The 17,201-nt window shown below is 40.5% G+C and overlaps 1 protein-coding gene across 3 annotated transcripts in view; it reads left to right on the top strand.

The window, feature by feature from the left end:
- The window catches only part of NETO1 (neuropilin and tolloid like 1), a 116,566-nt gene that overhangs the window by 72,830 nt on the left and 26,535 nt on the right, over positions 1-17,201 (top strand). For 2 of the 3 annotated variants that reach the window (XR_014222805.1, XM_082235266.1), the window contains exons 5-7: positions 2,624-2,665; positions 2,815-2,942; positions 15,492-15,720. Coding sequence is in view for 2 of the 3 variants with exons in the window: in XM_082235266.1 (XP_082091392.1) it covers positions 2,624-2,665; positions 2,815-2,942; positions 15,492-15,720 (399 nt within the window). In the remaining variant the exon portion in view is untranslated. Of the gene's footprint in view, positions 1-2,623; positions 2,666-2,814; positions 2,943-15,491; positions 15,721-17,201 lie in introns of those variants that run through there. The other variant, XM_082235267.1, reaches the window with a different exon arrangement.

Here is a 17,201-nt window from a genome sequence, read left to right on the forward strand (position 1 = left end):
AAACTATAATAGAGTTGCTATTTTAGCTCTACAACATTCATAACACTGTATTTTGACTAATGTAGCTGAGTCCCCTGATTAATTTTTGTTATAATAGAGGCTGGAATACTATAATTGTAGTTTTTATGAATTCTGGTTTTAGTAATGTTGGATTGTAGTTTTTATTGTTGTAAGCCACTTTTTGGGTTTCCCCCACAAAACCTGCATATAAATATATTTTTTAAAAAAACTTTTTTTAAAAAAATCATATGATCTTTCCAATAAATGTGTTTGGCAATATCCACCCTCCCTTCCCCACAGGTGGGTGGGGTTTGCGGCACCAAGCGAGGCTCACCTGGGCGGGTGCCACCCACCTGCCTGAGCTGGCCTTTGACGTGCCCCCGGCCAGGGAGGACAATGGACAGCCGGCCAGGGGTGGGCTTGTGGAATCACACTATAGTGATAAGAATTAGGCTTTGGCTGCTGCACAGAGAACTGTGTCAGTTTATTGGTCCATCTAGCTCAGTATCAAGTGAGTAGCAGGGGCACAGACACATGGCTGGGAGACGTAAACAATGATGTCAGAAGGATATGAAATGCAGAAAAGTACAGATGCCATTCACAGTGGCCATTCACATAAAAAACCAGACATTCTGTCAGGCATGTGCTAAGCCAATTCACACATGTAGTGTGATTCAAAACCCATTGTGTTGTTTCAATCCACAGATGATAGCACAACACAGCTATCCCTCTGGAAACAGTTTTACAATTACTAAGCACTGCTTCTGGAAAAGAGGATTCAGTGGTACTTGTAGTGATGGTGGTATAGGAGACAGTGTGATGTTTTTGGCCAGTTCTGGATTCTAGTCCCTCTTTAGCTATGAATCTGACTGGAAAGGTTTAAGTTAAGACTTTTTTTAAAAAAAAACAACTGCTTTGAGTTTCTTTTTTTGTTTTTACAATCAACTGGTATCTAGATTGCATGGAAAGAAAGAAAGAATGAATGAATAAATAAATAAATAAATAAATAAATAAATAAAGTCAGTTTCTTTCAACCTAACCTACACCAGAAGGTTGTTGTGTGGACAGAGGCGGCATGGCCTCATGTATGCTACACTGAGCTGCTTGGAGGCAGAGTAAGCATAAAATGCAATAAACACATTGTACTGTATGTTCTTACTTAAACAGATTCCAGTATCTAATTTCTATAATTGCACATGTGCATTTTCTTTATCTGCACATTTTGAAACATTATTTCCAAGGCTGACATACTGCAGTGTAATTCTGACGGGCGACAAACAATGTAAAGTTAATAAACTCATTGAACCAATTAAAAAGTATTAATCATCAATTTTAGTAGGCTGAATCCCAGTAGATTTCTGTCAAGTTTTCTAGGCCAGCAATTTTGTGTGTGTGATGGGGGGGGGGGAGAGGAATAGCTGTTTATGAAGGTGAAAAATCAGACATGCCTGCAAAGAGGAAAGGTGAATAAATGTATATTTATTTATAAATATTTCAGATTTGGTTTTTTCTCTCATGCTGTATCCTGAAACCTGGTTGCTGCTTATAACAATTTCAAAATGCAAGCATAAAATTAGTTCTAAGTGGTAAAGCATTCACAACATTCTAAAAGCATTCTGGAGGCTACCTAGGCTTTTGCAAATCGGTGGTTTTCTGTGTCTCTGAAGCAGTCAGTCATTGATGAGAATGCCTTGCTACATAGCCTGAGCACCTGCTTTTTTGAAGTAATGGGCAACAGGATTCTCCACCATGCACTAAAACCTCTTAACCCATACCCTTGCTAGCAAATCTCAGCACCAGCATCATATTATCTCATATATTGCCAGAAAGCTCTAGATCCATTCCTGGCATAAACTCTTTTTCTTGAGACCGATTGGAGACCCAGCAGGCATCAATTAAACATTTGATCCCTATCAGAAGACAATTAAATGGTTAGAGCTTTGTGGTCTCAAAAGACTTTTACATATCAGTGCTGCCCCTGTTCCAAACGCTTCCTGTGGAAGCATAAGTTCCAAGAAAAATCACACTTGTAATACTACAGAATTGGTGATCCCTTATCTTGTACATTTCAGTCCTGTGCCTGTTTTGATCATTGCATTCATCCTGTATCAAGATTAAACATCTACTATTTGTAACCTGTTCTCTGAATATAAACGAAAGCTGAAAGTAAGTTTTGCAACTCTTGTAACTGATATGGTTGTCATTTAAACAAAGCATTGTCTACAAAGTGGGTAAAATTCTGAAGGATCCTTTCTTGTCCCTGAAGCATACTGTATTTGTATTGTTGGTATATATTTAAATGCCTAATCTGTTAATGGTGAAACTGGCCTTTAATGCTAAGTCTTCTTTTAGCAAGTGTTATTTTCATAGGAGGGAAAACGTATTATCACAGCCAGTTGTTCATATAAAGGGGGGTGGGGGAATCAAATTCAGCTTGTTTGAGCAATTTATTGTGCTACATTATCCTTCAGTGGGTGACTTTGTTCTTTAAAAGCAAGTCACATTCTTGAATGCACATTAGTAGCTCTTTTCTACAGGGGCCACCTAAATAAAGACTAAGCTAGTTTGCAACTGAATTTTTGAAGAAAAAAATTAATTGTTTCTTCCTTGATTTTATTTTAAGATCCGGATTTCAAGGACCTTGGGGTTTTGAAACCATTGCCAGGTTGGTATGTTCAGTGTTTCATAACACTTGGAAGTCTTCAAATTTTAATTGAGAGATATATATCTATATCTATATATAAATATATATTTCCTTTCCCCTCCACCTTCTTTATTGGGTTTGATTTTGTTGTTGTTATTGTTATTACTCAGTTTGTGAGTTTGAGATGGGAGGATCTGAAGGAATTGTGGAATCTGTGCAAATTGGGAAAGAAGGGAAAGCTTCGGACACCGAGGCAGTTGATTGTAAATGGTACATCCGAGCACCACCAAGATCCAAGGTCAGTCTTGTTCCATTCTCTGATTTGGGGACTTAATTTAAAGAAGTGGCTTTACTAATACAACATTTATTACTTTGTACAGACAGGCTTTGCTTAATATGACTTGCACTATTGAACCTGTAAACTGTTATTTTCCTTTATAAGACAGAAAAGCAATTTGTCACCACACAGAATAATAACCGTCACGTGTTCTAAAGCATGATTTGGGCTGTATAATAAATTGGTCATTTTGAGCTAAAGGGATGTTTTAGATTTAGGCGGGTCCTTCTACTTTGTTCACAGCACAGCAAATGCACTTTTTCCTTTTCCTCCCCCCCCCCAATTTCTTGCAAGGAATTCATTCTTCTATACCTCATTTTTCCAGGACTTAAAGAGTAACATTTTATCACTGGGACAAAGAATGCTTATTATTAGAACATAATAAGAGCCTGCTGGATCAAACCCATGGTCCATCTAGTCCTGTTCTCACAGTGCCCAACCAGATGCCTATGGGACGTGACCACAAGGGCATTCTCCTCTCCTGTGGTTTCCAGAAGCTGATATCCAGTAGGATACTTGCCTCTGACGGTGGAGGCAGAACATAATCAATGGCTTCTAGCCTTGATGGCTATCATTTCTGTAACACTAGAAAATATTCAAAGCACTTCATAATCAGTTTCCTGTAACTCTTCCAACAGTCATGCAAGGCAGATCACTCATGTTATTCCCAAAGCACACGTGGGGAGCTGAGGATGATATACAGTGGTTTGCCAAAGATCACCTGATAAGTTAAAGGGAAAAATGTGACTCAAACCAAGGACTTTCTGATTTGTAGGTAGCTCAGTTAATTGTGCTTGGTAGTGCTGTGCAGGGCTGGCCCATCCATGAGACCAGGGCGACAAGTGCCTCAGGTGACAGGATCCACAGGGGCAGCAGATGCCAATGAATATATTTATTCCTACCTTGTTCCTGATGTAGATCTTCACTCACTCCTTCTTCCCTAGCATATGGAGCTGCCATTTATTTGGTGGTTCACCTCAAGTAACAATATGTCTTGGGTGGCCCTGGTGCTGCGAAATTTGTCTGTGAGTGTGTTGTGGTAGAGACGTATGTGCTTCAGAGTATCGAGCTATGTTGCAGACCAGACCACGTGTACCTCATCCTTTTGTGAACTTTCATTGTTATTGTTTTACAGCCAGTGTGTACAATTGCACAGCTAAATGTCCCACCACCTTATTTTAACTATTGAAAATATTTATATTGTCTAGCACCAAGGACATGTGTCTACCATTTAAAAAGATTGTAGTAGATACGAGTGTGCTTGCCTTTGCAACAAGTCTAATCTCTGTATCTCACTTTGTCTGTTTCTACCACTCAGATCCATTTTTTATAATGTAATAGTAAACACAAAACCCTCTTTTAAAATATGCAGTTCCACTTTTATCACAGGCTTTTCCACTTTAAAATCTCAAATCCGGAACATGTCTAGTAAAAGGCAAAAAGAAAAAGGATTCTGGACTTTATTGATTTTTCAGTTCTGTCTCTGCCTTTATTTAATCAACTGGAACAATGGTAATAAATTTAAAAAGGTTAACAAAAAAATCCTATACATATCTACACAAAAGTAAATTTCATATATTTTAATAGAGCTTACTCTGAGCTAAGAGGCATGAGATTGCAGTCTCAGTCAAGAGGATTTACTTTTGAGGAAACTTGTATATGATTGCCCTGTAAGGCTGCAATCCTATGCATGTGTAGTTAGGAATAAGTCACATTCTCCTTAATGCGTTTACTTTTAAGTAGACATCCATAGGTCTGATAATGTGGAAGCGCAAATCAGTAACATTATTTTCTATCAGTCTTATATATATTTTATCATAAGTTAAAATTCTTATGTAGTCGTGTGATGGCATACTATATGGAAAATGGAGATTAATTAGTCAGGTGTTGTGCTTTTGTTTATTTATTGTGACATTCGTATGCCACCACCTATCACAAAGTTCTCTAGGTGGTGCAAAATAAATTGTACTATGGTAGGCTGATTTTAAATATACTTTGGGGGTCTTTATTTCGCCTGATTCTAGTTATTTTGATTGGAAATCTTCACCTGTAGATTGCAATGCCAGTAGTTTTAATTGTTCTGGAAGAGCCGAAACACACACACACACACACACACTGGAATTCAACATCGAGCCATTCCAATCAGTCCATCTGCATTACAGCTTGCCAAATGGATCGATACTCCCTCCTTTCTCACAGTGTTCTGGGGCTTCTTCTCCCCCACCCAGCAAATTTAGGGAATGCAGAGGAGAGGAGGGGGGAAGGCAACAATGCACAAGTGGAAGTCCTTTCACAGGGCTTCTGCTGACAAGGCTGAATAGGTAAACCTGCCCTGAATATCTATAATAAAATTGAGGGTCTAGTAAGCAGGATGCACCAAGGCCTGGGGGCCTTCTTTTGTTTATTTCTCTGGAAATAATGAAAACAGAGCTAAAGCTTTTGTTGGAGCCATGCCATAGTACCATGGGTCGTCCCCCCACATCCCCCCCTCCACATTGCTCATATAAAAATAGCTCCCCTTTTCTCTGCCTTTATGTAGAAGTAAATTTTTCTTTATTTTTGTACTGAATGCTTGTTAGTGTAGCCCAAGTTTCTCTGCCTGGCTGTCTGTACTTTATTAAATAAGCACTCGCTAGTGCATCTTCCTCAGTTAACTCCTTTGGGGACGAAGTGTAGGACTTTTGTTGTTGTTGTTGTCTCCACAATCAGGAGGAGATATTTCAGGGCAGAACTATATACTATTCCTCCACTCACTGTGTGTTTTCAAAGCCCTGTGGCAGCGGCTGCTTCACACAGGTGGAACTTTCCATCAGGTGAGCAACAGGCAGAAGGGAAAGCCCTCATCCAGAGTTTTTCTTTCATCTCTCTCCCAGCCACTTTCTTCCCATCATGGATTCTAGGCCTGTGCTCCCTAGGGGGGGGTGGAGAGCTGGAGAGATTGTTTATGAACAAAGAGTTAAGCACACTGCTCCTGCCCACTGCAACTCCAATAGAATTGTGGGCTTCTGGTCCTTTTGCAAAGGAGAAGTTGCATCTAAGCCAGCCATAGGCAAATTCGGCCCTCCAGATGTTTTGTGACTACAGCTCCCATGATCCCTAGCTAACAGGACCAGTGGTCAGGGATGTTGGGAATTGTAGTCCCAAAATATCTGGAGGGCTGAGTTTGCCTATGCCTGATCTAAGCTTTGAAGAGAGACATGTAGTTCTTTCTCCTCTCAGGCTCAGTCCTTGCTTTTTTTATATATTGCTCAGAATTATTGGTATGTATAGCTGCACTTGCTCACAAATGACATTTTTCTTTTAAAAACACACACCACATAAACAAGAGGAAAAAGAGTGCACATACAGCAAACAAATGAAGAGAATTTGAGGTAGAACAAGGGTGATCCTTGCAGGCGATCCTAAGAAGTTAAAAGTGAACAAAATGCAAGTGAGGACTTCTGATTTGGACACATTTTCAGGATTTCATTGGTTGACACCTGATTAAAGTAACCTTGGCTATGTATGTCAACACTGCCCTGGAAGGCACATTATGCCATTATGCTACTTCAATTCTTCTTAACACTTGGGTTTTATTGGTAAAGAGACTCCAGGATCTACTGGCTGGCTTTTGTGGTCTGAAGCTTGCTGCTACTGATAAGTGAATATGGGTAGATCTGATGCAGCCGCTATTTCCCCCATCACCTCATGGCAGATGGCTCATTCATGGAATGCACATCGCTAAGGTTTTGTAATGAGAAACAGCATGTTGGCCATATCTAACCAGCAGTGCAGTGCACCTTCCTGCAAACTTAACCTCCCTTATATGGGCAACTTCACTCTGGCTCACAGTGCTAGATCAGTAAATTAAACGATCCATATCTTTCCCCACTTGCTCATGTTAAAGGTGTGCTGAGGACGCACCTGACTGATCCATCTCATCCTGGCTCAACAGCCATAGATCTGTAGATGTCATAAAGCCCCCAGGACCTGAGAATAGCTCCTTTCTCAATATCTCTTCCAACCAGCTGGCAATGAGAGTAAGCCAGATAAACAACCCTTAACCATTAAGATGCTTCAGATACTCTGATCAGGGCAGCTTAGCTTAAAATCCCCACCTGGCCACACCAATTCTGCTAGTTTTAATTAGAGACAGGAGAGAAAAATTATTTGTCCTTCCTGGAATACTATGCAAACTAAAAGGCAGCTTTTCCATTGAAAATCACACTTCTCTGAGTTTTGTGATGCGGTTCTTCTTCTTCTTCAACAACATCATCATCAATATATATATATATAAAAATCAGGGGAAAGTATTGATAAATTCGGATGGTCCGCCCCCGCCACTTAATGGATCCAAATGGTTTCCAGAGAGTGGTAGGGGATGCTTTATCCCATGTTGATGGCCTTTCAGCTGATTCCCTGGTGGCCCGCTGGAATGTGGAGTTAACCAGGGCTATTGACTGTTTGGCTCCGAAGCGCCCTCTCCGATTGCATGGAGCCCGGACAGCCCCGTGGTTTTCCACGGATCTGAGGGCAATGAAACAATCGTTGAGACGGCTAGAGCGCCGGTGGCGGAGAACTCATTCCGAATCTGACCGGACACAGGTTAGAGCTCAACGTCGAGCCTACCAAGTGGCGATAGCAACGGCGAAGAAGAATTTCTTCACCGCCTCTATTGCATCTGCAGAAAACAGCAGCAGGAGACTTTTTCAGGTGGTTCACAATTTAGCGGAACCACCTGCAACATCGGGGCCCAGTACGGGCCACATGTTCTCCTGCAATGATTTTGCAAAGTTTTTTTGCAGATAAAACCGCTCAGATTCGGGAAGAAGTAGACTCCACCGTGGGAGCAGGGCCGGGGCGGGAGAGTGCAAGAGTTCTGTCTGGTCAAGTTGAGTGGGATCAATTCCAATCTGTTGCCTCCGAGGATGTGGACAGGCTGCTTGGACGAGTGAAACCAACCACCTGTCTCCTGGATCCTTGCCCATCCTGGCTAATAAAAGCAAGCCGGGAAGGGCTGGGCGATGGGCTTCGTGGGGTGGTGAATGCTTCCCTCCGTGAGGGGGCCTTCCCAGACCCGCTGAAAGAGGCGGTTATTAAACCGCTTCTTAAAAAACCATCTCTAGATGCGGCCACGATGGCCAACTATCGCCCAGTCTCAAATCTTCCATTCCTGGGCAAGGTGATTGAGCGAGCGGTTGCCGAACAACTCCAGGCACGCCTGGAAGAAGCGGACCATTTGGATCCCTTCCAGTCGGGATTCAGGCCTCATCATGGGACTGAAACTGCCTTGGTCGCACTGGTTGATGATCTCCGGCGGGCTAGGGACAAAGGTGAGAGCTGTTTCCTAGTTCTGCTGGATCTCTCAGCGGCGTTCGATACCATCGACCATAGCATCCTTCTGGACCGTCTTGAGGGGCTGGGAGCTGGGGGCACTGTTATACAGTGGTTCCGCTCCTTCCTCCTGGGCCGTGTTCAGAAAGTGGTGGTGGGGGATGAGTGTTCAGACCCCTGGGCTCTCACTTGTGGGGTGCCTCAGGGTTCTGTCCTCTCCCCCATGCTTTTCAACATCTACATGCGGCCGCTGGGAGAGATCATCAGGAGGTTTGGGCTGGGTGTTCATCAGTATGCGGATGATACCCAGCTCTACCTCTCTTTTAAATCAGAACCAGTGAAGGCGGTGAAGGTCCTGTGTGAGTGTCTGGAGGCGGTTGGAGGATGGATGGCGGCTAACAGATTGAGGTTGAATCCTGACAAGACAGAAGTACTGTTCTTGGGGGACAGAAGGCGGGCAGGTGTGGAGGATTCCCTGGTCCTGAATGGGGTAACTGTGCCCCTGAAGGACCAGGTGCGCAGCCTGGGAGTCATTTTGGACTCACAGCTGTCCATGGAGGCACAGGTCAAATCTGTGTCCAGGGCAGCTGTTTACCAGCTCCATCTGGTACGTAGGCTGAGACCCTATCTGCCTGCGGACTGTCTCGCGAGAGTGGTGCATGCTCTGGTTATCTCCCGCTTGGACTACTGCAATGCACTCTACGTGGGGCTACCTTTGAAGGTGACTCGGAAACTACAACTAATCCAGAATGCGGCAGCTAGACTGGTGACTGGGAGCGGCCGCCGAGACCATATAACACCGGTCTTGAAAGACCTGCATTGGCTCCCAGTACGTTTCCGAGCACAATTCAAAGTGTTGGTGCTGACCTTTAAAGCCCTAAACGGCCTCGGTCCAGTATACCTGAAGGAGCGTCTCCACCCCCATCATTCTGCCCGGACGCTGAGGTCCAGCACCGAGGGCCTTCTGGCGGTTCCCTCATTGCGAGAAGCAAAGCTACAGGGAACCAGGCAGAGGGCCTTCTCGGTAGTGGCGCCCGCCCTGTGGAACACCCTTCCAGCAGATGTCAAGGCGATAAACAACTACCTGACATTCAGGAGACATCTTAAGGCAGCCCTGTTCAGGGAAGTTTTTAACGTGTGATATTTTATTGTATTTTTGGTTTTTATGGAAGCCGCCCAGAGTGGCTGGGGAGGCCCAGCCAGATGGGCGGGGTATAAATAATAAATTATTATTATTATTATTATTATTATTATTATTATTATTATTATTATAAAAATGCAGCAGGAGCAAGTCTCTCTACAGATAGCAAGTCTTCAGCATTAATCTCTGTTACTCGTTTCCCATTCTTGCCCTCTCCTAGTCAAATATAGATGGTCCAAATACTGACTAGATTAGCAGACAAGACTTCCAAGCCAGAAAACATGTGTCTGTTTGGCATATGTAAATTTTACCATCTCTCTTTTGGAATTTAAACACTGATTATTCCAATTAGACATGAAGCTATTTGTTTCTCAAAACATACAACTATTAAGTTCTTTGTGGGAAGATTTATAACCATATGAGTGGATATGTTTTTCTCAGCCCAAATGTAGTTTTCTGCTTTGGATGAAAGAATGGAAAAAATTCAATGAGCTTTTCTAGGATATTGGCTGAGTCTTCTGATGGTTTCTTGACCTGCCCAATCAATCTTGTTGTCAGAACAAACCTTCAGTGACTGATGAAGAAAGAGAATTCATCAAAAGTGATTTGCTATAAAGAAATTATGATCTTACTGTTACAGAAGTTATATGTTATTCACCCTTTGCAGTGATTCTTTTCTCTTGATGTATGCAGTCAGGGCTTTTTATTGTGTTCAATTTTTTTATTTTATTTTAAATAATAAACTCCAATTCAGCCTACATTGCTTTTTTCATTATTATGATGAGACTATATCATAAATGTGACAAGACAATAATTTAAACCATAATGTGACCAGGGGCTATAAATTATATGTGCTGCAGCTGCAGTGATGCTTTATCACTTTTGTTGCTAATGGCACTGGCATTTAGCAGTGACATACCAAAGCTCAAGCAGTACCAGCATTCAGCTCCAGAACGTTTCATTTATTTTAGCCAAAACAACATGGAATTGATGGTTTGGAGAGAGGTTTTCAATGAAATTTTCAAGCAGAAGTATGAAAACATAATATGCGATGATTGTTTCTTTCCCTTCTGTCACACAATTATGTTTTATAAGATAGCATTTGCAATGCCAAATGCACAAATGCAGGCTTATAAAATAGTAGTGCTCTTTTTGAAGCAGAAGCACAAAATATTCGCTGTTGCAGCAACAGACGAACACAGCTTCTTCTCTGATTGTTTCAGCTTGGTTAACAGTAGGTAGTCTCAAGTGGCTGAATCCTGCCATGAATTACACAGTTCTGAATTAGGGCTTCTATCAAAAGAAAAAGCCTAGTGAGGGTGCAGATTCAGGGAGGAAGTTTAGGTGGAGGGGAGAGTACATTTGCACTTTAACTTCTGGAAGTAAGAGGAAACATCATGTTTTAATATCCTGTTGCAATAGGTTCTCTCTGTGAAATCACCACTTGGAATAATCAAGCGTGCCTCCAGAAGACCTGTTTATTGGGCTTTCGTAATCCTGCTTTGCTTGTGCAGAGGCTGTGTGACCCACTGAAATGGAACATAAAAAATATAATTTTAATAATAATAAACCTGAGGTACTGATTGATTTAGATTATTTGCATGCCACCTTTCCACAGTTGGTTCTCCATTTCCAATTCTTCCAATCTTAAATCTAGTTCTCCACATTTCTGAAGCTGTTTGCAACATAAAAAAAATCCTGTGAAAATTCTTCAAAATTTTAGTGTGAATTCCTCCTAATAAACAATTTTTGTTTTCAGTTTTGATTTTAAAGCAAATTATCCAAATACAATGTAGTGTAGTATGTTATTTCCACCAATATATTCCTTTTATGCACATTCCTCCTAATTTACACCTATTTTAAAGCATTGTTTAGTTGGAGACCCACACCACAAAGTTCAGATAAGTGTGAATTTTGAAGGATGGCTGTGTTTTAGTTCTCATGTTGTTTCAGACAGTGCAAATTTGATAGATTCAGCTTCAAATTTGAATAAAATCTCTCACCCATTTTTAGTCCAAAGTGGGCTTATTATAAAAAACAAAACAAAAAAACCAGTGGGAATTGTGGTGGAAGTTGTGGGGTGTGAGAGTAATTCACAACATACTAATAAATTCAAGTAAGACAAAAAACAAACAAACCATAATTTAACCAGCAGAATAAATTAAATATTGTGCAAGAAACAATCTAAGCATAATACATGAGTACAAATGTGTACAATTCACACATAGCTTTTTCATGTGTTCTTTTGGAGAGAGAGTGCTAAAAGGGAGGGAGCAGGCCTATGGTTGAGCAAAAGACAGTAAATCTGACATGATACATAGGTTAGTCTGTCCACCCCTTTCCAGTTCTACATTTTTAAAAAAATCATTATACCTGGGTGAGAGGGTGCGTGCGCACACACATGCTTATGCACACCTAGTGGAAGATAAGCAATTGCTGTGGATTCTGTGTGTTTGCCACAAATGCATGAAAAGGACAAATGATTAAAGTGGTTAGGATTTTCTCCACTGCACAAGCTTTATTAGAAAATAATCTATTTTTTGAAAGAAAATATTTTCAAATAATACTGCTTGAAATCTTGAGTCAATTGCACTTGATTAGTAATGTGTGATATGCAGAATAAATACTGCTCTATCTATTATAATGCTGGGGAGGCTAAAGAGCTTGTGGATTAAAGCAAAGTGTTCCATTTTTACAGAGCAACACAAGTAAGAGTTTGATCAGCTTATGCTGCTTTTCTAAAGCTAGCTAGATTGTTCAGGAGTAGGATTCCCTTAACACCAGTTTGTTTGCAACATAATCCTCTCTGTCATGCTTACTAGTGTTATCTCCAGCAGCCATGGGGTAAAAGCTTAGTCTAGCGACTTGAGACTAAGGTTGCAAGTCAGGAACTTTGGGTAATAAAACATACCTCATCTGTATAGCTGTGCTGTTGTCTATCTATCGGTGACTTAATTTCGTACCCCCTAGGCTGAGATGAAATACACTTTGGGAATTGTCATTACAAAGCAAAGTTGGCCAAACATTAATGAAGATTTCAGATGAATATAGGAGGAAAAACAGGATGTACATCTGGGGTAGTGACATGGCTATCAAATTAGGTACTAAACTGCTTTTAAAAATTAGTATAAAAGAAGTTGAAGACTGATGAGCAATGACCCCAATTAATTAATCAATCTAACCAAAAGAAAAGTGTAAATTAGGGAGTGAAATTTATCATGATAGCTCCTTTTATGCATAGGCCTTCTGGCTCCTTGAAGAAGGGACACTGAGGGAGAGGCCTCCCTTTTTGGAAAAAGCTGTAGCAGACCCAAACGTCTTTAGGAAGATTGGGAAAGATTTTTGTCTGAATACCATAGAAAACCTCTGCCAATCAATGCAGACCATACTGAGCTAGATGGACCAAAGACCTTACTCTGTCTAGGTCAACTCCCTATATTCCTATTTGCTTACCTTTCTCTTTTCCTGCTTATACACATATCATCTCAGAGATGCATCAACATATATGCAGTAGATTCCCCCACCCCTAAAATAGTTGCCACAGTTCAGTTACGGATAGGCTGAAGGTCAAGTGTCTTAAATTTTGCATCTGATAGTCACCATTAGAAGACAAACTGGGCGTGGGCATAGCTTAGTTTAGTTCAAATGACTTTGTGAGAAGGAAGTTTTCATCCTTTGGGTCTGTGCTACATAACATACTGCGCTGAAGTCAGCTGGAAAGACTCCAGCTCACGCTGCAGGGCCCAGTGTAGTGCAGCACAGGGAGTGTGTCAAGCTTAGACAAGAGAAAGAAAGTTCTGATTTCTGCATAGCTAACTGCAGTGGGGCTCTTGGACAAATCTCTGCTCTGCTAGATCTAAGTAGGTAACTGGATGAAATTCCTGTGAGCAAAGGAAAAGTGAAAGTCTTTCTGCCTTTGGAACTCCTCCTCTGTCCCCTTCTCTCTCAACCCCCTCATCTTTCTCTTTTGCCTAGCGCCTGCTTCTACATTTCCTTACATTGGTATCCTCTCTGAAATATGTGGAAGTCTCATACATTTCATTGGCACACCCCTCTAAATAATCAAAAGCAGACACAGGATATAAGACAGGCGTAGGCAAACTCAGCCCTCCAGATGTTTTGGGACTACAACTCCCATCATCCCTAGCTAACAGGACCAGTGGTCAGGGATGATGGGAGTTGCAGTCCCAAAACATCTGGAGGGCCAAGTTTGCCTATGCCTGATCTATACTCCATAGAAACAAATGATCACATTCTTTCCACCCTTTCTTTTCCTTTCTTTTGTTTTGGTCATACAATTTACTGATTATTCTGTGTCAATTGGTTCCATGTACATTTGCATTTTTTTAAAAAAACACCATACCATGCAGATGTATGACAACTCTGAATAACAGTTAAAGCAAATTTGCTAAAACAATAATATATTGTTTTAAAACAATAATATATAGTTTATTTTACTATAAAATGATACAGCTGAATGCAGGAAATCTGATATTTAATTTGTACAAATTATGTACATTGTAGGATTGTTTTATAAATTTCTTTATTTATTTAAAGTTTTTTGTTTTTTTGTTTAAACTGGCTCTTCGACAATAACAAAAACACACCCAAAGCAGCATGACACAAACATAAAATGGACTGGTAGGGAGGAGGAAATAAGCAAACTCAGGTCCCAGTACTTTGTTACAAGTTCTTCTAATAAGATCTGGGATAGAAACAGTTCAAGGAGAGTAGATACAAAGTTTGCTTCATAAGTGTAGCAGCCCTGCAGCCCTTCTCAATAGCCTTCTGCTGGAGCCTGACAGATTGCTTTGAAACTTGGCTTTAAAAATGGTAGAAGGCAGTAAATTTTATTCAAATGCATCTGTTTGCATAACTCCTGCACTGTTTGTCTATTTTTGAATACAACTCAAGAGCTTTGGTTTTTACCTTCAAGCTGTTTACAGCTTGGGCCTGTGTACCTGGAAGAATGTCTGTTCTTCCCACATCAAACTGCTTGTGTCAGGTCATCAAACAAGGTTGTACTCCACATGCCCTGCCTTCTGAGGTGAGGTGGGTGGAAAATGGAGAGAAGACATTTTTATTGTAGTGCCCTGTTTATGAATTTTCTCTTCTCTTTGCTATCTTTTGATGCTAATCTTTAAGAAATAAGAATCTTCCAACCAACACTTCTAAAGTTTTCAGTTTTGGAGCACAATCTAAAGTAAGTCCCATTGAATTAAATGGGATTTACTTCCAGGTAAGTGTATGTAAGATTGCAGCTTTAATTGTTTTAACCTGCTGTTTTTAAGTGCTCACCTGTTCAGTCTTATAGTTGCTTACTTGTTATTTCTGTTTTGATTTGTAATGATTTTCTTATTCTGTGAACTGAATTCAGAAACTGTTCATAATATATAAAATGTACGAAATAATTAAGTTATGTCAGTGGAACAGCTTTGATGTTTCACTACATCAGAAATTACAGAGATGTTAACAACAAGGTGCTTTTTTAACCCTTTAGAATCCACCCTGCTTGAGGAAATATGAAAGGAAAACCAATGTCTTATTTCCAAAGGATTCCTGGGTTCTCAAACCTTAGATCTTATACTTTCCCCATGAATAAAGGGATGAAATTGCAATTGTATTCCTGGTTCTTTTTCTCAGAGTGCAAAAACCACAATTTTTTTAAAAGTACAGTAAAAAGCTTTTGAGCTTTCTGCTCCAGATTCAGTAATACAGAAAGCCTTCCATTTTGATTTTTGTTGTTGCTGTTATGGCTGATTCACACATGCAAGTAATTACTTGATGTGACAGTCAGCAGGTGATGCTCATGCATGTGCTGACCGTATGCATATTTAGAGGGAGAATAGTCATCCCAATGGAAATTACTTTTAAAAAAATATTGCTCAGTTCCATTAATAATCCTGAACTTTCCCCAGAGCATAAACACAGCCAGTGTTTGATTACACACCAGTGGATTTGTGGATTTTTTTTCTAAAGGGAAATAATGTTGCTGAAATGCCTCTTGTTCCAATGATGGTTTACACTGTCATATTCACTGTTTTTTTGTTTTGTAGATATATTTACGGTTCTTGGACTATGAAATGCAGAATTCTAATGAATGCAAAAGGAATTTTGTGGCTGTCTATGATGGAAGTAGCTCAGTGGAGGATTTAAAAGCTAAGTTTTGCAGCACTGTTGCTAATGATGTGATGCTGCGCACAGGTCTTGGAGTAATCCGCATGTGGGCAGATGAAGGCAGCCGAAGCAGCCGATTCCAGATGCTCTTCACATCTTTCCAAGAACGTAAGGCTTTATCAGGATGTCAAATGATTCAAGTCTTAAAAAACCCCAAAAAAACCTTAATGGTGTTTCTTTCATACAGAGTGAGACCAAAACATGAAATAGCCAAGTAGGATTTTTTTAAAAATCCAATTCTCCACAGGTACAGTACCTGAACATGAAAGAATCCCCAAATGGCATCAATGAACCTGGATTTTCTACCCTTGATATACACACTTGGTGATACATGCATCAGGTCTTATGGCAAATGAGAATAGCTGTCAGCGTTTCCCTTTTTTAAAGGGAAATTCCCTTATTCCGAATAGGATTCCTCGCAAGAAAAGGGAAAAGTTGACAGCTATGCAAATGAGGAACCCAGGCATACAACCCAAATCCCCATCCATAGCGCCTTGGCTTTGCTGTGAGTTTGCAGAATGGAGGGGGAAGACAGGATGGGGATATGAGCAATGGGTGCTATCTTGCCATTCTCCACACCTGCAATGATGCCCATGTTCATGAGCCATAGGGGAAAGACACTGTGGGGATTACTCTGAAGTTACATTCCTCTGAACTGTACCCACTGGATGGGCTGGCTAAAATGGATTTCTAATGCTTATGGTGACCTTTGTAATTTTGAACAAGCTGTTAGGCTCCTCTCCTTATTTCCCCATATTATTTATATACTGAGAGTGGTATACAGAGCTTGTGCAAGAAAAAACTTGCAAATATTGTAGAATTACAGTGATGTTAAGCATTATTTGTTGATATCCACACTGATACTGTTATCTTTTTCATAAATGAATCATGCTGCAGATAATGAAGTTATAGTTTTGTTTTCATTGTTTAAAGCAGACAGATTTTGGACACACTTAAGTCCCCTGTAATCAGTCATCTTAAGTGCACTTAACACTGTAATGTCATCTCCTTCTAAAATCAGAAATACAGATTTGTAGACTATTTCAGAAGTAGCTGCCATGTTACAGAAGTAGGCCATGTTTTGTGGTTTATAGACATGCAGTGTAATCTGGTTCATACATATTCAGGAGTAAGCCATATGGAGTTCAGTGGGACTTATTCCCAGGTAAGTGTATATAGGATTGCAGCTCTAATGTTCCATCTATAGCTCATAATACTTAAATTCATAAAACTTAAATTTCATGTGCTTCAAGACTACTGAAGTCAGATGGGCTGTACCAAATGTTATAGTGCAAGCATATATATGTCTCCTAGGAAGTAAATGTTAATTTTCAGTTATCTTACTCCTAGCCAGGTAAGTGTGTATAGGAGTGTAGCCTTATTGCGCAATCCTATATGTTTACACAGAAGTGTGTCCTACCGAGTTCAAATGGGCTTACTTCCAGGTAAATGAGTACAGAATTGCACACATTTACTGTGCAGGGAGCTCCACTGAAGTTAATGGGACTTACTTCAAAGTAAACATGCACAGGATTCACTGTTAATCAACTTCTTCAAGCTAACCTAATTGTGGATCAACTTAACATAAA

Source organism: Podarcis vaucheri (genome assembly GCF_965113315.1).
Source record: "Podarcis vaucheri genome assembly, chromosome: 8".
Classification (NCBI taxonomy): domain Eukaryota; kingdom Metazoa; phylum Chordata; class Lepidosauria; order Squamata; family Lacertidae; genus Podarcis; species Podarcis vaucheri.